Below are 22,289 nucleotides of genomic sequence, written 5' to 3' on the forward strand. Positions count from 1 at the left end.
GCACGTCGCCTGCGGTTGATGGTTGACTGTAGTCGTCAATTTTATTCGTCCAAAAGGAGGGCTAAAGATTTTTAAGTTTTACTTTAAAAAAAAAAAAAACCTTTACAGTGATTTCTGTTTATCCCGTGAAACACGTTTCGTTCTCCCAGAAGTGCGAATTAGTTCGGGACAATTCGTCGACGACCAAAGAGAGCATTTGAGCGGTAAGACGACAAACGAGCCCATGCGTGATTTCCTCTTCGGGTTTTGTGTGCCAACCTTCGAGACTTGCCTCTTTTTTTTTTTGAGTGACAATAATGCGCTCAATGCTAGAATTAGCTTCTAGCTAACAACTACAATTCCTGGTTTTCCCCACAATTCACACAAGGACTTCCTTTGGTTGGTTTGTCAGTCATTCAGGATGGACGATACGGTTTGAGTTTCGTTTCACGCGAAGTGGAGAGATAAGAGCCAGAAGAATGAAGAGTTGTAAATATGTGATTTAGGGCTATATAAATAACTTTGACTTGACTTACAGAGGAGGAGATGACGTTCGACGGGGATCGCAAGCTCGTGGCCTGCGGCTGGGAATGTGAAGAAGAGGAAGATGGCGACTTTTCATCGTTTGATACAGTGCGTTAGTGAGACTCGAGTGAGCATATTAAGTTGTCTGTCGGGACTTATGCCTCTTATTCTTTTTTCCATTTTTTCTTAAGTCTCACATTGTGCATCCTGGTCGTCCTCTCAGCTACCATGTTAAAGGTAAATCTGAGCAAGAAAGAATTAACTAGCAGCCATCATGAAGTTGACACGGTCAATCTTGAGTTTAAATAAAAGGTGCAGATGTGAAACCTTCATGAGTTAGTGAAGCAAACATTGATTGTCTATGTTTATTGGCACATGCGGTGGTGTTCTCTGGCTGACTGCATTTTTTGCGTGCATGTGTTTAGCCTTCATAGCTGAATCCTGGAGCAAAATGTCGTTGTGTGAAATAAGCAAGTCAGCATATATGATGAGACTTCACACCTATTGGATGCCCCTCCTGTTGGACTTGGATCCGATGCACGACACCTTCAAGTGGGCCTTGCGCTGCGGCGTGCTCAACCCATCGTAAGTCACCTCGTCGAACTTTGTGCATGAGCAGCCCTCGACATGAGCGTCCGTATCCTTTACTGGCTAAGTAACACATTAGTTTCGAGTCATCAATTTAAATCGCGAAGAGAAATAACTGCAACGTGATCATTTTTCCTGTGTATGTCGTGAAGTGACCCCACCCATGTGAGTAAGAAGATACTGACCAAGCTGGAAACCCTGGAAGCAATTCTCTACGCTCTGGAGATGGCATGTGTAAGTCCAATCTTTGCAGGCTCCATCTGGGTAACCTATGCTCTCATATCTCTGCTCCTGTCTTGTTTTTCAGTGCAGCAAGGAAGGAATATTTCACCTCCTCTTCATCGCCATCCGCCTTCGTGAGGTAGTCTGGGGAGGGGTCGATGAGATATCTGCCGTTCCATTTCCGAAGGATTCGCTGTTATCGCAAGACACTTCTGAATGGCCCCGTGTGTGTTCTGTATGTGTACTCAGCACCTGCCGGAGGCGCTTGAGGATGCTGAAGTGTTCTTGGGGGACGAAGGAAGCCCTCGTAACGCGTTCCAGGGCGACAAACGTTTGTGCTACGAAGTTTTGTCCTACATGTATGTCGAGTGTAAGTTGCCTTTGCTTCACACTATTATCGGTCCAAATCTCACTGTACAGAAAAAAAATGTCTGGACTGTCACAGCATCACTATCAAAAATCCTGCTTGCTAATAGAACCTTTAGCTGATGTCTCAGGCGGGTTTTTGTCTCTCTACAGTCGCCCGTTTCATGGCTGACATGGTGTGCAACAACAGTCGGCGAGAGGCCTGGTGGCGACTGCGCCCCAGTGAGCACGCTGTGATGGTAAGACTTGACATTTTTTTTTTTTTTTTTTTTTAGTTTCTTCGTGTCAGAATTTCCTAGTTGCCAGCATTTTGTTAAAATGTATTCTTTGTTGCAAGTCCAGCTTTCTTACCAGTCACTCTCTGACAGGAAAGCGACTCCCTCAAGAAGGGGGGAAACCTTCTTTTTCAGGAAGAGAAGTACCAACAAGCAGTGGTTGAATATTCCAAAGCCATCAAAAAGAAGTGTGTGTCCCCGACTCCACCCCCACGAGGCTGTGTGACTAGAAATTATTTATTAAGCTTGATTTATTTTTTATTTTTTTCCGCAGTCCTCAGAACCACATCGCCTTCGGCAACCGGGCGCTTTGTTATACCCGCAGTAAACAATTTCTGTGAGTACACCTTTCATCATTGAGAAGTGAAACACTGCCCTCTGCTGGCAACTCTTTCCTAGCGCTCAGGCAACAGCTTGGATTTTGTTGGTTTGTTTTTAAGTGTATTTTAAACAAGCAACCCCCCCAACGGTCTTTTCTTGATGCGCTTGGTGGTTTGAATACATATATTTTTTTTCATTTGTATACAGAGAAGCTGCTTTCGATGCAAAACGGGCCATTCTGATCGAACCGAGTTTCGTCAAGGTACTTTTTGTTCTTCCCCTGCAGTCGAACATCATTTTTTCTTTGTGCGACTAACGAGTTCCACCATTCCATTTCCAGGGCCACTACCGCTACTGCGAGGCTTTGTTTTTGTTGGGCGAGGTGGAGTGGGCCTTAGTCAGAAACAGCGTTGCACAGGATATGATTTCCGACCCTGGTGGAGTCAAAGACCTCGAACAGCAACGCGACAGATTTAAGACCGCGCTTCGAGAATCAACTGGATGTAGCAAAGGTTCGCTTGACTTACGGTTTGCGAGCGCTGTGTCCGAAACTCACACTGGTGTTTTCCCGTTTCAGCGGAACCCCCCCAAAAAAAAAAGAGCACAATGGATAAGCCTAAAAAAAAACAGAAGCCAACGTAAGAGCAATGAGCATGTTGACCAAATTCAAAAACCATTAGCTGTAGATCATGTTTTATTTTTGTTTTGCTTTGCTTTGCCTGTTCAATACACTTGAAAAAGGAGAGTGATTTTTTTTTTTTTTTTTTTTCGAATCAATCCTTCCCAGTAAAGCCGAGGACACTAACAAGTCGTCAGTTGTGGAGACGCAGCAGCTGTCGGGAAAAGGCAACAACACCACCAATGATAACGATAAGTGCAATGACGCATGCAAGGTACGTCAACGGCCTCAAGACACGCCCAAACATTCTTGTGACGCCAGTGTTGGAGTTCAAAGTGAAACTTACTTGTCATTCGTTTCTCGTGCTAGGCGACCACCGGAACGATGAGCAAGGGGAACCAAGCGGGTATGTTTGCGTTCCAATTTAGAGCTGATTCCATGTGTGTGTGGGGGGGTTCCTCTCCTATTTATTCATCTCGCGAGCTAGCTAAAGAGATCGCTAACTATCTAGCTATCCATTTTTTCCCCTTGTGTTTTTTTTTGTCTTTTTAGAACTTCTACAGAAATAACAGAAAGCTCATTTATTCATTCATTTTAGCAGATGATGTGAAGTGTTTCCTCTTTGGGGGGAAAAGAAAGTGCCGTTCGATTGACTCTCTTTGTCTCCGCGGCAGTTAATGACAAGGCGGCTGCTGCCAAAGAGCCACCCAAAACTCAGAAGAAGAAACCCACGGCCAGTAAGGATGTAAGAATGAGCCTTACTATTTTTTTTACGCGTTCAAATATATTCCAAAGTGTGAGAAGGCTACAAGTATCCATCCCGGCAACGGGCAGCGGTTCACCATCGACGCAGTGTTGATTCTTGCTGTGTTGTTTTCCTGCTTTCAGCACGCACACGTGACGCCTGACCGAAACCAACTCGCCGAAGAATCGATGAGGCACGTGATGACGTCGGCCCATTCGTACCTGACCAGAGAGTGCTATTACAAAGCCGACACCTTCTTCACGCAGGCGTTGGGCCTGCTCGACTCCTTCACAGCGGACGAAAAGAAGGCACGACTGCACCGCAGACCACTTTGGATTGTTATATTGATTGATTGGTTTATTTATTGATTTGTTTTTAATCACCAGAAACTTGGATTCTCTGCACTGGATACGCAGCTGGTGCTTTACGGCCGCGTGTCTGCCTTGATTGAAATTGGCAAACCTCAGGTAGCTCCTCACCTATTCATTATATCATGTTGACATGGAATGTGAAACCTCCAGCTCAGAATTTTTCTTCTTGGTTTTCATGGCTTCTGTAGTTAGGTTTTTTTTTGTGCTTTAAAAGGATTTTTTTTTTTTGTGCGGCAGGAGCTGTCAGAAGCTCGCAAACTTCTGAAGAAGATCCAATCGTACGAGGAGAGGCTTTTCCAGTGTCTGGTTCGCTACGCCTACGGGAGAATTTACCTCAAGGAGAAAAAGTACAGTCACGGGAGTTTTGGCTCAGATTGATATCTCGAACGCTTCAACTCAAGTCGATCCTCCCATTCAGGTTTGCGACGGCGCTGGAACATTTTCAAGATTCTCTGCAGATGTTACGGAATCAGATAACGCCGGGTAAACTCACCTGGCCGCAAACCGACCAAATTGTCAAAGAGACCGAGACGGACTGTTTTAAAGTAAGACGACATCCGGGGCTCGCTTTTGGAAGCCGATTTGGATTCTGCCATCTCACGTTGCGCTTTGTCGCTTCAGGAACTTCTCGAGGAGTCCATCAACTGCTGCAAATTCCCTCCTCGGCCCGATGGCACCTGTCGGTTTAACGGCTGCCTTGGCCCTTCCGAAAATATATACATCACCGAGCCGGATTTTAAAGTAAGTTTCCCCCCAAAAAAACAAAAAAAAAATTCCCTCTTTACGTCAATACATGGTCACACGTCACCCGCAGGGCTTTGTTGAGTTCAAGTGCAGCCAAAAGTGCCTCATCCAATACCACAACGCCTGCTGGAAAGCCTGCAAGCCTTCGTCCTTTGACAAGAGCCCGAAGGTAACAGCCCACCGCCACCGTTTGTTCCCTTTGCCTCCTCACCACGTCCTAATTTTGTGCCTGCTTTACAGCCGTGTTTGACTCCCGACTGTTCCGGTACAATCGACTCTGTCAAATTTATTGACGCAACGGGCCTGGTGAAACAAATATTGGCTACCGGCCGACGGGCAGAGAGTCCGAGAAAACCCAAAGTCAACCAGAAGCCTCCTGCGTGGTGAGGAGTCGCCCTCAAACTAATTGCGTGGGAAGTCAAACGGAAATAAACTAGGTCTTTTTTTTTTTTTGCAGTGTGAAGAAATCCAAGGAGAAGAACCAGTGTAAAAGTGAGAATAATAAAAATAATAATAAGCAGCAGATGTTGGAAAACAAGACCACCGCCGTCAGTGATGACATTTCGCAGCAAAAAAATAAGTCCGCCGTGCCGACTCAGCAGAACGGTAGGTACCACAATGCAGTCGGGTCCCAAAGGACGTGACGTGTCCGATCATTTATCACTTGGGATTCCCATTTCCAGCCTGGGTGCTGTACCAAGACAGAATCCTGGTGCAGGTCAGTCAGATGATGCAGCTGCTGCGCCAGGAGAAGGCCTTGGCCGCGTCGGACGTGAGCGCCTGCCTGAAGCCCTGGCTGGAGTTGGACTCGGCGCGGGGCAACCAGCTGGCTGCCAAGATGCTCAACTGGGAGCAAGAGCGTCTGGAGACCTTGGATCAGGCCATCGAGCTGCTCCTCCAGAGGAAGAATCGCGTTTGGGCGCGCATCTTCATCCATCTGCTGTCCAATACTTCCAATATCAACGCGGAGCTCGGCCGCTGGGCGGGACGGCTCGACGACGCAGGTCAGAACTCGCTCATCGTTATCGTTCTTCCGCTGTCGTCGTGGGAACGTGTGTCTGAGCGCATTCCTGTAATGTCTTTCGAAGATCTCAAGGCCGCCAAGTCCTTTGTCGAACGCAACGCGGAGCACCTGGATGATGTGGACCTTGCCCCGCTGGTGACCTTTGCCCCTTTCAAGGAGATTATTTCCGAGTATTGCACCCAAGACTCCAACTTTTTTTCCCGCAACCTGACTAAACATATCAAAGAGGCTCCGCCGCACCAAATGAGACTTTTTATCTGGACTCTGGAGGAGCATAAGGACATCTATACCTCCTTTAATATTTTACTTGATGAGTATTTTGTTAATATGATTGGTACGTATTCACACCTCATTTTTAGATGTTTAGATGCATCATCATGTGACCTTCAACTCTGCAAATTTCCCCCCCTCCCCTCCCAGGTGGACATTTTTCAGTTCTTAAGAAGTCCGGTAATCCAAATGTAAGCAACACAGGAGACATTCATGCTTCAAGGCAGCGACGAGCGCGTCACACTTTTCACAATCTCTTTTTCAGAGTTTTCCTGCGGGCGATAAGAGTCGTGGGCGAAAGAAGAAAAAAGATCCAAAGGTGCGCTTACGCCCGGGGTCGCTCATACAATTTCAAAAGTCCCAACGTGTAATTTGTTGCTCTAAAACTATCTCGTCAGATTCTTCAAAATTTTTTCGGGAGTGAAAACGACGCAGCCGATGAGTGGGCGCAAGAAGATCCCATGTAAGTCGTGTCCGTCCGCTCGTGATGTCCAAATTTAAAATTGAATACTTGAATTTTCCTTAACAGATTTTTCCTGGACCCCGATGAGCCTTTTAGTATTCCCAACCACCTTCGGGCGCAAGTGGCCGACTTTGAGGAACAGTACAACGGCGCAGGACACGCGAGACAGTTTAGTCAAGTTTTGGACGACAGTCCAGATCCCGCCGTGGAGAATTTATACGAGTGAGTACATCTAGTTTGAGTCCTTCACCGTGGCGGCAAATCAAATGACCCCCTTCCGTTTGCCCTCGTAGCTACTTTGCCCAGATTTTCGAGGAGCACGGCCCCCTGCCGCCCGACGATCCCCTGCTTCACAGCGAGATGGCAAACTTCCCGCCCAAGGCTCAAGTCAAGATCCGACAGGCGGGCGGCGTTACGAGCTTCCTGCTGGAATCCACCCGCTTCGTCACCATCGGCCGCCGCGTGGGTTTGGACAAACACGCTGTGGCCCTGCGGCAGATCAACCGCCCGCAGTCTCCCCGCATAGTTTCACCTGGCCCAAATATAACTTTGAACGCGGCCAAAGACCCCAGCGACGGCTCGGACCACGACAATCTTTCCCCCGACGACTTTCGATCCCTGGATCTTTATACTTGCGAGGTGGACGAGTCCTGGGAACTGTGCTCCTATGGAAGTCATTTAAGTTCAACCCCACCAGAAGTCGATGTGAAGAAACATGCCGAGACACAGGTAAGATCCTTTAGATGATTACAGTCTGAAAATCATCATCTCCTTCATTTAGACGTGAAGCAAACACAAATGTTTTACCCTCAGACATATCAAGGAGTCAAGAAATGCGTTGCGGTGAACACGGAACCTCTGCGGCCTTACGAGGACATCCAGGTCAGTGCTTGCGTCGAAGTTCCTGTCCAGACGTCGCATCCTAACAACCGATCTTTCTCCAGGGTGGTATCAACAAAAGGATGGAGATAATTCAACGACTGCAGGCGGAGATGAGTAAAATGGAGGAAGACCGCAAAGCGGTGGATCTGGAGCACAAAGAAACCTTGGCGTCCTTGGAGAAAGACATCCAGGAGATCAGCACCAACATAAACGTGAGCCCCAGAACTTGAGCGTGAAGCCTTCGGATCTGACTCGTGTCTCAAATGACTTCCCTGCCTCTTACTCCCCGTCAAGATTACGGACAAAGAGATGAGCATGTTCCAGCGGAAGCTTGAAGAGGAGGTCAAGAAAGACCAGAAGGAGAAGAAAGCCAACCAGGAGACTCTGAAGGCCCTCAAGATGGAGACGGCAAAATTGGCGGAGGAGCGAGAGAGGTGTGTATGGAAAAATAAATCAAATGTGGTCAATGTGGAAATGATGTTCTGATTTGCTCACGTGTAGTCTCACCAAGCAAATTCGAACTAACCAGGCCAGCTATGAAGACAAGTTTAACAAGTTCTTGGAGCTCAGGTGCGTCTTTCTTTCAGCACAATAAGACGACTTTGTGCGATGATAATAATAGCCTTTTTTTTTTTCCACCATCTTCAAGCCACCAGGCCGCGGCCGAGAGGATGAGTCTGGAAGATGAGATCAACCGCTGCAAAAAGTCCATCGCCGCGGCAACCAGAAGATCCCTCAGCGCCCAAGTAAGCTCTGAAAACTACTTTTGGAACTCGAGACTCGTTTTGAGAAACAACGTCCAAATATTTTGAGCGGCGGAACAATAGAGCACCACAGTCATCCATCCCAACTTTGCTCCATCAGTTGTCCAAGTTGGAGAGCAGCCGGGACCAGTATATGTACGGCCTTCACGCCCGGCTGGCTGACGCCAAGACTCTGCTGGCCAAGCTGGATGAACATGTGCCTTGGTAAGGAGCAGAGGAACCAGTCCCCTTTTAGACTCGGCCTCGACTTAACTCCAAGTTGTCCTCTGCCAGGTATCCCTCCCTGGACGCCAACAGACACAACGTGAGAGCCAAGGTCCAAGAGCTGGAGCAGAAAATCGCTGCTGCTGAGGTAGACAAATGAGATCAAATGCTCCACAAAAAGTCATCTCCTTCTTTTGTCAAAGTTCTTCTTGTATCTCCAGATTCTCTACAAGCAACAAGTGGAGCAAGTCAAAAGTGGCCAAAGAGTCCAAGACGTGCTCAGTCGTGACCGGGCCGATCTTCGAGTCTCTCCGGTAAGACTTCAAATAGCGTCGGCGGGCGATGTCAAAATAATCTTGACTCGGCTCACTTTGCTGAATTGTTTGCAGTTGTCTTCTGATCTTCACGCCTTGACCATCGTTGACACGCCGCCGGTGCCCGCCGCCGCCGCCTCGGCAGCAGAGAACCCGACGAGACTCGCGCAAGCTGGAAATACGATGCTCGACAGGGCCGTGGACAGCCTAGGGGCCATCTTTCCCGAATATACCAGGTCACTAACAGAATGTTGATGCCTCGCCTTTTTCTTCTGCTTCAGTGTCGTTACGATTTCAACCACTAACATTAACCGACCTTTCGTCCCCCACCAAGGTCGGATTTCATGAAGTTTTTGAAGGACCTGCGCTCGGCCAATGGCGGCACTCTGGCCTGCTGGAACTTGCAAGAGGTGGTCAGTGGAGTCAGCCAGCTCATCCTGGACCAGAAGGTAGACCATGACAAAGACCAGCACTCGGCCTTGGTTTCATCACGCACTCACATTGGCCGTGTCCTCGCAGGAGGCCGTCGCATCCGGGGCCAGATCCAAGACCACCAGGCTTGGGGATGCGGCCACGCCCCCTTTGGTAGACCCACCTTCGGTCTGGCAAAAGTCAGTCTCCCAAACGCCAGTCAGCTCCAGTCCGGTAAGCCCAAATGCTGTCACTCCGCTTCGCCATTGCATTCTTTCAATATCCGCCATCTGCTCCAACGAGAAGCTCCGATCCGATGCTTTGTGTCTCGTGTGCGTGATTGCAGCTGAACTTGGAGGACGATTGCATCATCTGTCAGGAAGAAATGAGTCCACCTGACTGCTTGGTTTTGGAGTGCAGACACACCTTCCACAAAGAGGTGCTAAGTCAAATATTGAAATATGAGACCAAAAATGAAGCCAGAAGTCAGAAGAATAGTCTTGGTCAGTCCCACATGTTTTTGTTTTTTTTTTTCTTTGTGTCCAGTGCATCACATCGTGGCTGAAGGAGAACACCACGTGTCCCACCTGCCGGCGGGACACGATGTTCGGCGACTTCCCTTTGCTGCCCGGTAGGAGGCGCCAAGCCCCATGATGTCATTCCTTTTTACTTATTTGTTCTCAGTTCTGATGAATAAAAGTTTTCCTTTTGAGGAGTACACACTAACACATTTTCTTGCAGAACTTTTATTGGCATTTTTCAGAAGTTCATAAAAAAAAAAATCTGAAAATAGGCGAATGAGCATTAATCTGGTATAAATAGAACTGACTTCCATTAGAGCCAATTGTTGAAATTCAAGGTTATTTTTTACTTTTTTCATCATCTAAAAATGCTCAGTACAGTACAAAAAAAAATCCATCATTGGTGCCATTCCTGATTGACAAATATGAATAAATATTATCAATAGAAGCTGAGTACATGATACATGTGTAGACAGTGGTACCTTGACTTACAAAGTGAACGCATTCCCTGACTCGGCACTCGAATCAGTTTCGATGCCAACGCTCAAGACACTAAGCGAAAAAACCAAAAACGTTACAAACGTGTCGGGCTACTCCAAAAGTAAAGGTACCGCTGTGCGTATGACCGATAATAGGCATGTTCAAAGTATGTACACTATATATACACACGTGTGCAGTGGAGGGGGGGGGGGCTGACTCCTAGAAGGAGGAGTGAGAAGTTGCGCAATATCGGTCACGTCGAACGAGAGCACAGCTTGGCCACGGATGAGAAGAAGCTGAGGCCCCTGGTGGCTTTGGGTTGTTCTCTGACGATTGCGAGTTGGGTTTGGAGGTGCTTGAAGACGGCTTCATCAAAAGACTCCTCGTCCAGCGTCACAGCCTCCACCAGTTTAGTGGGTGAGCCAAAGTGGACCAGGAGCTTCTTGACGACGGGCGTGATCACCTCCTCGAGGTTAGCCATCGTCTCGATGTTGTCGATGTGGTGCGGGCTGATCTCCTCCACGGCCCTGCACGACAGGTGCTCCACCGCCAGCATCAGGGAGTCCATCTTCAGAGACTGCTTGCATTTCCGTGGCAGGCGCTGGCCCAGCTGCGTGGTCAGGGTGTAGGCCAGGAGGCGAGTAAGCTTCACGTTGAAGGACGCCGTGCGTTCCCGCCTGGGAGAAAGTGTGGACGGTCCCGCCTCTTCCGCGGGTGTTCCGGAACGCTGTGACTTGGAAGCTGCGGAGGTACTGCTTCGGGTCCGGAGGATCCCTTTGCTCACTCGCTGGCTCTTCGGGGGCTCCCGGTCTTCTTCCGTGTTGAGGGCCGCGACGACCATCTGGTTGATCTCGCTGACGGCACCGGACACTTCGTCGGCGTACGTCTCCTCGCCTTGCGGCTCCGTCTCCATCCAGAGGAGCAGCTGCTGCAGGAACCTCCAGGCCGCGTCCTCCGTCATGGCGTACAAGACCTCCGGAGACAATTTCTGCCCGCCGTCCCAGTTCTTCTTCCCCCTCCGGCCCCACAGCACAGAGTCCATGAATGGCGTGTTGGAGCGGCTTGAAGGCACCTCGTAGACTTCGCTCTGACAGGACATGATGTACTCGTATAGGCGAGAGGAGAGATCTTGGGAGAAGCTCCGCAGCTTCTCGTCCATGTAGCGCTTCAGTTTGGTTGCGCGCACTTCTGAATCCATCTGGCCTAGGTCGTCGAACATCTTGGCCACCCTGTCCTTGATGGCCTCAAAGTCAAACGCGGGACTCTGCGACGGCCTGACGTGTAAGGTGCTGGATCTGAAAGCACCCCCCTTGGGGTCTTTGGGGGACTTTGTCGGATCTAACTTGAGGCACACGAGACACGCCTCTTGGTTTTTAAAGGCACGTTTGAGTCCTCCCAGCATTCGCGCAAACTGCAGGCGTGCGAACTTGAAGAAACGGAACCTGCGCACTTTGACGTGGCCGTCTGGGCTGGCTGTCTCCTGCGACTTGAAAAAATTCTTCACTTTGCTGGAGATGAGCTTCAGGTTTAGATTGAAGCGGGTCAGGTGGCTATCCGTGCGGTCTCCGGAGCCGCGAAAAGGTTCCTGGATGATGCTTTTGGTGATGTCCTTGGCGGCGATCAGAGCGCTCTCCTTGGCCTTTGGGTCGGATTGTTGTTGTTGGCACACCTGCATTTGGACGATATCGGAGTCTTGACTCACGGTCTCGATGTCCACCATGCTGCTGATTTGGGCGGGTGGGGGTGGTGGTGGAGATTCGGGCTGGGGTTTCTCGCCCTTATTGACCCGAGACCACTTTAAGAGGATTCTGCTCACGGCGTTGGTCATGTCGCCTGGTTTCATAGCGGAGCGGCCGCACAGAACCACGCACGGCGTACGCGCCCGAGCGAACACGTGTCTCAGATACTCCACCGCTTTCCGGAAGATGGAGGCCAGGTTGCCCACGCTGGACATGGTGCCGCGGATGAAGAGCGTGGGCTCCGAAGGCCACTCGTCTGTGTTTCGGGCCACGGACAAGGCCGAGGTCACCCGGTCCTTCACCTCCGACTCTACCAGCGAGGTGAGCTCCACCGCGCCCTCGTACTTCTGCGGCGGGAGGTCCAGGGCGGCGGCGAAAGTCTCGGTAATGCACTCGCTCAGCTTCGGACTGCACCGGTCGATGGCATTACTCACCTGCAGCGGTGATGGAGAACAACCAAGTGCACGTTGAAACAAACAAAAAAAACCCCAGACAACTATATCCTGCAGTCCAAACTTTTTCCACCTGTCCAGAACTCACCTGAGCCTGAGACGATTGGCCGCGCAGGTGCTCGCTGATGGCGGGCTGCAGTTGCCGCACTACCTCGGAGGAGATCCTCTGGATGACGTCACTGATCGTATCGGCGATGATGGCCTGGGTTTCCGAGTCGGGGGTCCCGGCCACCAGCAGAGCCCACTGGGCTGCGGAGATGAGATTGAAGCGGGACTTGACCAGTTCTAGGATGGCGTCCACCTTGAGTAAACGATCCGGCTCCATCTCGGGGTCGCTTCGGTCGGCAAAAGGTGACGTCACAGATTCGGATCCACTACATTTAGATCGCGTAAAACCATAAATACAACGCACGCAAACACAAGTGTTTCTGTCAAATGCCCCCCGGTGAAGTGTCGGCCTTGATCTTTGTACAAAAGGTGATGTTATCGGCGAACTCGCCACGTCTGGCTGTGGTCGCCCATGACCAGCCGTGACGTCATAGCGTGTAAGACTTTACCTCCTGTGTTGTAGTCCTCCTGTGTATCCTCAACTGCTCATTGAGGAGAAATATGTCACCTCTCTTATGAGCGTTGATCACATCCTTTAAAGTATTGTGTAACCAAAATAAAAACGATTGTCAACTTTTTCCAGAAGCTCTCAAAGTCGTATTGATCCTTTCTCCCCGCGGATACTCCTGATAATCTTAACGCCAATTAAACAAGCATCACGTGTATCCCAAAATGCCAACACAATATGGACGTTACCAATTTAAGAAAGAAAAATCACAATGTTGCAATAAATTAATATTTTTCAGTAAAATAGGCGTTCACTCCTTTTTTAGACCATATTTTTAATAACGCCAAAATGAAGGTATAAAATCAATTGTCCGTGACTTTCGAGAATCATGATACACGATCGAAAATTAATTTGGAAAGAATATGTAAATAAGGCGCTTGCCATGTCTTTTATTTTGAAACTTGTACCGGAAAAGTGTCAGGATACTCATGTTGGTTTCCGCTACCATCCCGGAAGTAACCACTCAAGCGGTCTAAATTGGCCAAGTTGTCCAAGATGTACATTTTCTTTACATGAAACCACTGACTTGGCGTGTGACGACCGGAGATGAGCGTCACGTTGGACATACGACTGAAAAGGGCCAACAAAGTTTATCATGAGAGTGTAAGTATCTCGAACGTGAAGTGATGCTACCGGGTTCAGCTAACGTCTGGGTTCCGACTGACGTCATCGTCTCATGACTTTCTCGTTAGCTTTTTCTTTCCTCAAATAGTTTGTTTTGTTCGAACCGTTTGAATCCAAGTTGAATATGGGCGAAAAGGCAACTTTGTACGCGAAACCGGTTTATTTCAAACTGACAGCGCCCCCTGTCCTCTGAGCCCAGCAAAAATAAGTCAATTAATTCTGTCATTTAATCTATTAAAATGGACGGACTTGTATTATTGTGCTGGATCATGCTGTACGTCAAACTAATCCCAGACAAAACCCATTTGACTTGTTTTTATTATACTGTATTGGACCCTGTGTGAAGTTGTTCCTTTCGAAACATCTTACAGGAGCCTGTGGCCGGCGTTATCGTGCTGGCATGCAAGGAGGCGATGCAGCATCACGGCATCTCCCTAAGCATGGAGGGCCTGGTCAATCTACAGCTGAGCTCCAAGAGTGTGGGTGTCTTCGAGGCCTTCTACAACTCAGTCAAGGTAACGCAAGTGAGATGGATGAAAAAAATAGCCTGGAAAACTTTGTCTCTTATGTCTTGATTTGATTTCAAGTACAATGACTGCATTTGACTTTGCTTCTTCAGCCCATCCCGCTGATCAGCTGCAGCATCGAGGTGGCCAAGGCCGGAAAGATCCCGGGAGGCAAGACCGAGATCCCCTTTGAGTTCCCCCTCAAAGCCAAAGGCAATAAGGCTCTGTACGAGACCTACCATGGGGTCTTTGTCAACATCCAGGTCAGCGCGTACATGGAGCCATCTATCTCCGTTCTTGCTGTTCTTCTGCAGATGTTCAAAATAGTCCGCATTATTGTTTCAGTTGAACAAACTCTCACAAAAATGGCGTTTGTTGCATGCAGTACACTCTCCGCTGTGACTTAAAGCGCTCGCTACTGGCCAAAGACCTCAGCAGGACCTGCGAGTTCATCGTGCACTGTCAGGTAAGGAGAACACACTCAAAACACGTCCTGCAACATACAAGTGATTTTTTTTATTTTTTAAATAACCCTTTAAATGTCATAAATATACCTTCATTTGTGCCATGTGTTGCTGTGTCTCATGTTCAGCCGCAGATAGCAAACGTCAGCGCCACTCCGGTCAAGTTCACCATCACCCCCGACACCCTGCAGAACATCCGCGAGGTGGCACAAACCTTTTTTTAGACTCCCTCGCTGTCAAACCCCAACTCTGACTTGCTCGCCCATCTTGGTTCTCAGCGGAGTTCACTGCCCAGGTTCGTCATCCGAGGCCACCTAGACAACACCACCTGCGCCGTAAGCCGGCCGCTGACCGGAGAGGTGATGGTGGAGAGCTCCGACGTTCCCATCAAGAGCATCGAGCTGCAGCTAGTTCGAGTGGAGACCTGCGGTGAGCCTCCTTCCTTGACTTTGCCGAGTGTTTGATTTTCACGTCGAGGATGTCGTGATGTCATGTTTTCTTACCCAGGCTGCGCCGAAGGCTACGCCCGAGACGCCACTGAGATCCAAAACATCCAGATAGCCGAAGGCGACGTGTGCCGCGGACTGCCCATTCCCATCTACATGGTGTTCCCCAGGCTCTTCACCTGCCCAACCTTGGAGACCACCAACTTCAAAGTGGGTCAGTAGGCACCAAAAGCGCTCGCTTGCCAACGTTGCTACGACGAACCGAGCGTGTCGAGCAATGTGCACTGTGGAAGGCGGAGGTGGGCAAACCTGTTACTCTTCTAATGGAGATATGGAGCAGTTCATCTTAAGAACTGTTATTTTTGAAAGAATAAAACCCTCTGTTCAATCATCAGTGGTAGCGCATGGCTTCCAAAATTGGTTTCTGGATAAAAAGCGGAGAAAATGAACTTTTTGGGCAAGTAATTAATTTATTTACAGATATATAACTGACTCACTCACTGCTACACATTTTGAAATCTAGACAAAACATAGGACAGAAATTTAATTTATGTAAATACTTGTTTGCCGCTGATTTAAAAAAAAAACTGACTTAGCAACTGTCCCCACTTCTGTAGGGAAACACAAGAAAAGAAAAATATCCATCCCATGTCTGGTGTGATTCAATATGATCGCTTTAACACTGGCATGTTGAGCTAAACTACGCGTTTGTTTTCCTCGTAGAGTTTGAAGTCAACGTTGTCATCGTGCTCCACGACGACCACCTGATCACGGAGAACTTCCCTCTGAAGCTGTGCAGGCTTTGAGTCCACGGGAGTTTTGTATGGCTGAATAAAAGAGTTGAAGAATCGAGGTTTGAGTCATTTAATTAAAAAAAAAAAATAGTGTCTCTGAAAGTGCAGCTTTTCCCCTTTTCAGGTTTGAATGAAGCAGCGCACAAGTTTGAAAGGCGAACCAGCAACTCCAGTCCAACTGAAGTCCGCTGGCTGGAGCTTAGCGAGTCAACTTAATCCGCCACGTTCGGTTCATGACTCGCTCGGCCTGAGAACCTGCAGTTTGCGGGAGTCGATTCATGCGCAATACATGATCGATAACTTCCGACGGGATCAGCGACACGGATAGCAGCACATTAACGACGCCAGGGGGCCCTGGGGCGCTTCCCGGGGGGCTCGTAGTTGGTCTGTGAGATGCTTCGTCACCACGTTGTCAAAATACGCCTCGTCCAACATCACCGCCTCCACCAACTTATCGGGCGTGCCGAACTCGGCCAGGAGATTTTTCACCACGGGTACGATCACCTGCTCCACGTTGGCCAACGTCTCAATGTTGTCCACGTGGCCCGGGCTGATCTCCTTCAAAGCCCTGGAGGACAGCTGCTGCACCACCAGCATCAGGTCGTCCGCCTTCAGCGACTTCTTGCACTTCCTGGGCAGGCGCTGGCCCAGCTTAGTTGTCAGCGCAAAGGCCAAGACCTCACTCAGGTCATTCAAGGACAGCGGTTCTCCAACAGAAGAGGCCGAGGTCATCGTGCGGCTTTCGGTAGCGTAGGAGGAAAACTTGGCGCTCTCCTCCTTGACCACCTCGTTTGAAGTCTCTCTGGAGAATTCTTCCCCCTGGGTTTCTTCCGTGTTGAGCGCCGTGACGACCAACTGGTTGATCTCGCCGACGGCGCCGGACACTTCGTCCGCGTATGTGTCTCCGTCTTCCGTCTCCAGCCAGAGGAGCAGCTGCTGCAGGAACCTCCAGGCCGCGTCCTCCGTCATGGCGTACATGACCTCCGGGGAGAACTTCTGCCCGCCGTCCCAGTTCTTCTTCCCCCGCCGGCCCCACAGCACCGAGTCCACAAAAGGCGTGTTGGAGCGGCTCGACGGCACCTCGTAGACTTCGCTCTGACAAGACATGATGTACTCGTACAGACGAGAGGTGAGCTCTTGCGAAACGCCTCGCAGCTTCTCGTCCATGTAGCGCTGGATTCTGACTGCGCGAACATCCGGGTCCAGCCTGCTGAGGTCTTCAAATAACCTGTTGACCATCTCTTGGATGGCCTCAAACTCAAACTTGGGACACTGCGACGGCCTGACGTGCAAGGTGCTGGACCTGAAGGTGCCTTTGGAATCCCCTCTAGGGGACTTTTGCTGATCTGTTTTGAGGCACACCAGACACCCTTCTTGGTTCTTGAAGGCACGCTTGATTCTACCCAACATGCGTGTAAACTGCATGCGCGCAAACTTAAAGAAACGCAACTTGCGCAAAGTGACGCTGCCGCCCGGACTAGCTGGCTGCTGCGAGCTAAAGAAATTCTTCACTTTGTTGGAAATGACCTTCAGGTTGAGGTTGAAGCGCGTCAGTTTTTCCACACGATCCCCGGAACCACCAATGGGCTCCTGGATGATACTTCTGGTAATCTCCATCGCAGCCAATTTAGCGCTTTCCGTGAGCTCCGCCTCGGAGTCATCGCTATGTATGTCCAAGTCGTCCGGGTGAGGAACCGTCTCGACGTCCACTATCTTGTCGACTTGTCTGGGTTTGATTTGGGGTTGGGTTAGGGGTTGGGCTTTCTCCCCCTTATTGTTGCGGGACCACTTCATGAGGATTCTGCTCACGGCGTTGGTCATGTCGCCTGCTTTCATGGCCGAGCGGCCGCACAACGCCACGCACGGCGTACGCGCCCGAGCGAACACGTGTCTCAGATACTCCACGGCTTTCCGGAAGATGGAGGCCAGGTTGCCCACGCTGGACATGGTGCCGCGGATGAAGAGCGTGGGCTCCGAAGGCCACTCGTCGGTGTTCCGGGCCACGGACAAGGCCGACGTCACCCGGTGCTTCACCTCCGACTCCACCAGCATGGTGAGCTCCCCCGAGCCCTCGTACTTCTGCGGCGGGAGGTCCAAGGCGGCGGCGAACGTCTCGGTGATGCACTCGCTCAGCTTCGGACTGCACCGGTCGATGGCACTACTCACCTGCGGCGGTGGAAGTGAATTACCATCCTCTTAAAATGCTTGAACGTGCTCTTTCACAACGGTTCTGACCTGAGACTGAGACTCTTGCAGGTGCTCGGTGATGGCAGGCATCAGATGCCTCACCACTTGGGAGGAGATCCTCTGGATCACGTCGCCGATGGTGTCGGCGAGGATGCCCTGGGTCTCCGAGTCGGGGGTTCCCGCCACCAACAGAGCCCACTGGGTCGCCGAAATCTGCTCGAAGCTGGCTTTCACCAGCACCAGGATGACCTCCTTCGGAAAAGTTTCTTCGTCGTCCATCTCGAGATGGCTTGGACGCAACTTCACCGGTCGGACGACGTCATCGATTTTGACAACGGCTGACGACGGATGACTGAAACGTCAAAATCTCACTGCAAAAGAGGTTTGTAGGAAAATTGAAAGTTGTCAATGTTCTCATTGAATGTGTCCGAGGTGGATTCTAAAGGGGAGGGGGGGGGGAACAACAAAAATAGTTTTACGCTTTTGCTTTTATTGATTTTCAAATATTAACATCTTGATATTAACACCCCTCATCCCCCCTCAGCATGGCTACTTGAGTCATGACAACTTCGTGACCCTTCAGAATTGCGTTTCTCCAAAAGCCTGAACTATGGTGCAATTCATTACTGATTTAAAAAAAAAAAAAAAAAACTACAACAAAGCTGTGGTTGTCGAAATTTCATTCATCTGCCCCCCCAGGCCAAATATTTGAGACCCTTAATAAACAGTACGTTGTCATAGCAACCGTTAGCATTCATCATTGTCGCTGAAATATATATTAGCATAAGCATTTTCGAAAATGTCATTTGTACTACAGATATTTCTTGACTCATTTGATCCCTCACGTTTTATATTTAAATTTATTTCCGCAAATTTTCCAGCTTGTCAGGTCATACTGAGTTTGTGAACTACCTGTGCTTGTATTGTCAGTGTGACTCACCTGTGTCGGAAATAAACAGCAAATTGTCGGGAGTCAAATGGATGACAAATAAGAAATGGAATATTTGTGTGACTCTTGCAGGAGCTGAGTAACAAGAGGACATACAACACAGAAACTCGAGTCACGTACTCACATTCACAGTGTGACGTCACGGCGACGCATGACCTACCACAGACACACGTCGCCCGATTGCCTGTGACGTCATCTTTTGTGCAAAGATTAAGGCCGACGCCTAACGTGTGGCCATTTTTGTGGACCGAACCTGTGACGTCACAGCCCAATCCGATGCGGCCCCAAAATGGACGCGGAAAGTTTCATTCATGGTGGACATCGTCATCGAAGAGCTGGTAGGAAGCTTTTCTTACTTATCTTTCTTATCAAACCGCTACTGGGAAACCTTTTTTATTATTTCTAACAGACCACTTTTACATATTAGCTGGTGTCGCTAATTAAGTACAAAAAACAAAAGAAAAAAATGCCCAAACGTAACTGTTGTTGCTGTTTCTATGAGCTCCTGTAGGTGGCAGTAGCCTCCATTTCAAATTATTGTCCATCAAGAAGATAGTTGTGCCATTCAACTCGCGTACTGTATGCACTTTATAGCGGCTTGGTTGGACGGACTATATTATATTTTGCTATGTTTGCATACAATATGTCAGTGAAAACACGAGCTGTGTTTTTAGTGTTTATAGAAAATAGTTTCAAATGTTGTCACAACAGGAGTGTGAAGTCCACTAAAAAGAGAGGTGAAAAAAATAGGACAAACTTTTTTCCACAACTTTTCACTCTGGGATATATTAAGTTTCTTTTTTCTCTCTCTCTTACACAAAAATAACAAATGACATTGGCATGTGCAGCAGAAGTACCAATCAGGAGTGTAACATGTTCTCGATTGTAGACTCGATTAGTCTTTGTCGTCTTGCTCCAGCTTGAGTTTGTCCATGTTCCTGGGGAACGCGGCATCATTGCTGAGCTGAACTTTATCAAAGAAGTTGAAGTCGGCCACGTATCTCCCGTCGGCCGAGCTGAAAATCACCGGCTTGAACTCGTAGCCCCACAAGATCTCGTTGGGGACGTAGGACGTCCTGCTTTGAGTGGTCGCCGCTGTGGACTCCATGGTGGCGTTGAGCGTCACCAGAAGCTCCATTTCACTGCTGTGCAGATTTTCCGCAGTCAACCCGGCTAGTGGGCTGCGCTCGTCCAGGATGTGGTAGAAAGTCAGCGGCAGGATGAGAAAGGGGAACTCACTGCTGGAGTCCATCAAGAAGTCCACCGAAGTTTGGTGGACTAGTGTCTTCTCGCCCTCTTGGGTGACGTAAGCGCGGAGGAGCTTGCCGCTGAGATGACACTGGATGAGCAGACTCTTCCTCATGTTGGCCACCTGAATCATGAGGCAGAATTGTCCTTGCCGGCGGCACACCACCGCATTGCGGCTGAACTTGATGGTCTCGGCTCGCTTCTTGGGTCGCGCCAACTTGGCCAGAAAGGCTCCCGTGACGAAGATCTCGGCCAGGCCGGTGATGACCAGCTGGGCCACCAGCGTAAAGATGGCCAGCGGGCAGTCCTCGGTGATGTAGCGAAAACCGTACCCGATGGTGGTCTGCGACTCCAGCGAGAAGAGAAAGGCGCCGGTGAAGGTTTTGACGTTCTCCAGGCAGGGAGTGTGGTTGGAGCTGAGATTGGGCTCAAAGTCGCCGTTGCCCATGCTTATCAAGTAGAAGAACACACCGAAGATAAACCACGTCATGATGAAGGTCGAGGCGAAGAGGGTGAGCTTGTAGCGCCACTTCATGTCCACCACCGTGGTCCAGATGTCGTGCAAGTACAGCTTGACCATGCCCTCCACGTTGTTGATGCGCACCTTGTTGTGGCCGTCTTTGGAGACGATGCGCCGACGGACTTCCGTTTTCCTCACGGCCATCGCGGGTCTAGATCTTCGGGTCTTAGGACAAACTGAGGACATGGAACCGAAGTGGTTAAAACTCAAAAAGTATAAAGCAGATAAGGTGAAGTTAGTTGACCAATAATTATGCGCTGTAAATTATTAGATGATAAGCTACTGTAAAGTTTGACTTGAGTTCCAGCTGTAATAACTGAGTTAAAAATTAAACCGTAGAAATAAAATAAGTGGAAACCTTTTTCACTCTAACACGATTTAAAACGACAAATCACAATTGAATAACTTAAAGTGCATTGTGGTCATTTTAATGCTAAAATCAATTATAAGGACATTGGAAAATCCGTCTTGGGTCAAAGAATGCAGTTTTGGGTTGAAAGTTAACTTTAGCGCAGTAAACCATTGCAAGAGAACATTCATCGTGATGCCTTTCTCACCTTGCCTCTTCTTCACCTCGTGTGTGTGATCACGCCGGCCCGTCAACATCTCCGCTCAGCTGTCGTCGTCTTCAGATTTTCTTTCTCCTCCTTTTGGCCCGCCTCGCTAGGTGAACTTTAGCACACTGTGGAAAACGATCTCCTCTCGTATACCTGGCCACCACAAAGAAAGTTAAGGTGGGGAGGGGGGGGGGGGGAATGGGCCACTCCGGAAAGATAGAAGTTTTGTTTTGGCGTTTTTTTGTTTCACACTTGTTGTCGCTTTCAACACTCGCCCAGATTTACGCCGATCCTTCTCTAAAGGTCACCACGGGACTGATAGTGGTCCTGCAATTGAAAGTAATTCTCAAAAACTTTTTAGGGATGATGCCACATTTAGTTGTTTTTTTTTGGCAACACAAGAGGTGTTTTATGAATGACTCGGGAAGTTGAGCAAGGGCTTGGCAGTGTTCCAATGTTTTGTCAATGTTGTCACGTATTAAAGGATTAGCATGTTCGATTTGTTTATTCTTCCGCTTCTGTCAGTCATCATGTAGTAATACAAAACAATTGTCATGTAGCATTTGCTATTTTTTGGGATTTGGGCAGTGTCATCCCAATTTTTTTTTTAGAATTTTACTGCAGTGATTATATTTGTACTCTAAGTTGATGATTGATTTTGAATGATTTCCTAAGTCATTGTCTGAAAGTCAGTAAAAGGTTTTACGATGGTGACAGCTTGGCCCAAGGTCTAATTAAATCAAATTTCTACTGGGACATAAAAACAAATCTGTAAACAAAAACAGATAATCTTTGACCCCAGGTGGAAAAGAACACCTGATCTCCTGGTGTCCCGCTCGATGACCTTGAATAGCGAGCTTTGTTATTAACTGCATTGTTATTGGCTACATTCCTTCAGGTTATATACTTGCTTGTGACACCACCATATCACACCGACCCGTTTCCGTGTTGCTTATCAAACCCGCAGGGACATTGTACTCGGCGTACTGTCTGATTAAAATAGGCAGATTCTGTATTTAATGTTAATTGGGTGCATTTCTATTTAATCTTTAAAAAAAAAGGGTTTCAAAATGGAAACTACTCTTCGTGGACAATCTTG

The 22,289-nt window shown here is 48.8% G+C and overlaps 5 protein-coding genes across 6 annotated transcripts; 2 read left to right on the forward strand and 3 right to left on the reverse strand.

The window, feature by feature from the left end:
- The first annotated feature begins 8 nt into the window (after positions 1-8).
- On the forward strand, positions 9-9,813 carry ttc3 (tetratricopeptide repeat domain 3). The gene is made up of 44 exons (XM_049741922.2): positions 9-203; positions 518-612; positions 696-741; positions 930-1,089; positions 1,245-1,326; positions 1,400-1,453; positions 1,564-1,684; positions 1,834-1,919; positions 2,049-2,143; positions 2,230-2,292; positions 2,484-2,538; positions 2,617-2,788; positions 2,854-2,914; positions 3,064-3,169; positions 3,265-3,301; positions 3,570-3,640; positions 3,784-3,948; positions 4,027-4,107; positions 4,249-4,358; positions 4,430-4,556; positions 4,633-4,752; positions 4,826-4,924; positions 4,996-5,138; positions 5,213-5,361; positions 5,439-5,759; positions 5,844-6,113; positions 6,200-6,240; positions 6,315-6,368; positions 6,448-6,512; positions 6,579-6,734; positions 6,806-7,241; positions 7,326-7,394; positions 7,457-7,606; positions 7,689-7,828; positions 7,896-7,964; positions 8,044-8,140; positions 8,259-8,362; positions 8,432-8,510; positions 8,584-8,676; positions 8,752-8,912; positions 9,011-9,125; positions 9,196-9,321; positions 9,434-9,526; positions 9,634-9,813. Exons 2-44 carry the CDS (start codon positions 526-528, stop codon positions 9,739-9,741), a joined length of 5,037 nt encoding a protein of 1,678 aa, XP_049597879.1. The 5' UTR covers positions 9-203; positions 518-525; the 3' UTR covers positions 9,742-9,813.
- Positions 9,814-9,830: 17 nt separating this feature from the next.
- On the reverse strand, positions 9,831-13,042 carry LOC125981887 (uncharacterized). The gene is made up of 2 exons (XM_049741947.2): positions 12,368-13,042; positions 9,831-12,261 (listed from the first exon to the last, which is right to left on the reverse strand). The coding sequence occupies exons 1-2, from the start codon at positions 12,602-12,604 to the stop codon at positions 10,342-10,344; spliced, it is 2,157 nt and encodes a 718-aa protein (XP_049597904.1). The 5' UTR covers positions 12,605-13,042; the 3' UTR covers positions 9,831-10,341.
- A 264-nt stretch (positions 13,043-13,306) lies between these two features.
- On the forward strand, positions 13,307-15,787 carry vps26c (VPS26 endosomal protein sorting factor C). The gene is made up of 8 exons (XM_049741968.1): positions 13,307-13,498; positions 13,891-14,034; positions 14,139-14,288; positions 14,411-14,491; positions 14,618-14,692; positions 14,768-14,918; positions 14,997-15,149; positions 15,659-15,787. The coding sequence occupies exons 1-8, from the start codon at positions 13,442-13,444 to the stop codon at positions 15,739-15,741; spliced, it is 894 nt and encodes a 297-aa protein (XP_049597925.1). The 5' UTR covers positions 13,307-13,441; the 3' UTR covers positions 15,742-15,787.
- LOC125981888 (uncharacterized) lies at positions 15,784-19,118 on the reverse strand. 2 transcript variants are annotated; one of them, XM_049741948.1, is made up of 3 exons: positions 18,857-19,118; positions 17,965-18,287; positions 15,784-17,895 (listed from the first exon to the last, which is right to left on the reverse strand). In XM_049741948.1, the coding sequence occupies exons 2-3, from the start codon at positions 18,193-18,195 to the stop codon at positions 16,042-16,044; spliced, it is 2,085 nt and encodes a 694-aa protein (XP_049597905.1). In that variant the 5' UTR covers positions 18,196-18,287; positions 18,857-19,118; the 3' UTR covers positions 15,784-16,041. The 2 variants fall into 2 exon arrangements, with proteins under 2 accessions (XP_049597905.1, XP_068509194.1); XM_068653093.1 differs by lacking the exon at positions 18,857-19,118 and having other exon boundaries at positions 17,965-18,356.
- Positions 19,119-19,242: 124 nt separating this feature from the next.
- Positions 19,243-21,332, reverse strand: kcnj15 (potassium inwardly rectifying channel subfamily J member 15). Its single transcript, XM_049741963.2, has 2 exons — positions 21,191-21,332; positions 19,243-20,809 (listed from the first exon to the last, which is right to left on the reverse strand). The coding sequence occupies exons 1-2, from the start codon at positions 21,237-21,239 to the stop codon at positions 19,761-19,763; spliced, it is 1,098 nt and encodes a 365-aa protein (XP_049597920.1). The 5' UTR covers positions 21,240-21,332; the 3' UTR covers positions 19,243-19,760.
- Between the last annotated feature and the right edge of the window lie 957 nt (positions 21,333-22,289).

Source organism: Syngnathus scovelli, chromosome 15 (assembly GCF_024217435.2).
Source record: "Syngnathus scovelli strain Florida chromosome 15, RoL_Ssco_1.2, whole genome shotgun sequence".
NCBI lineage: Eukaryota > Metazoa > Chordata > Actinopteri > Syngnathiformes > Syngnathidae > Syngnathus > Syngnathus scovelli.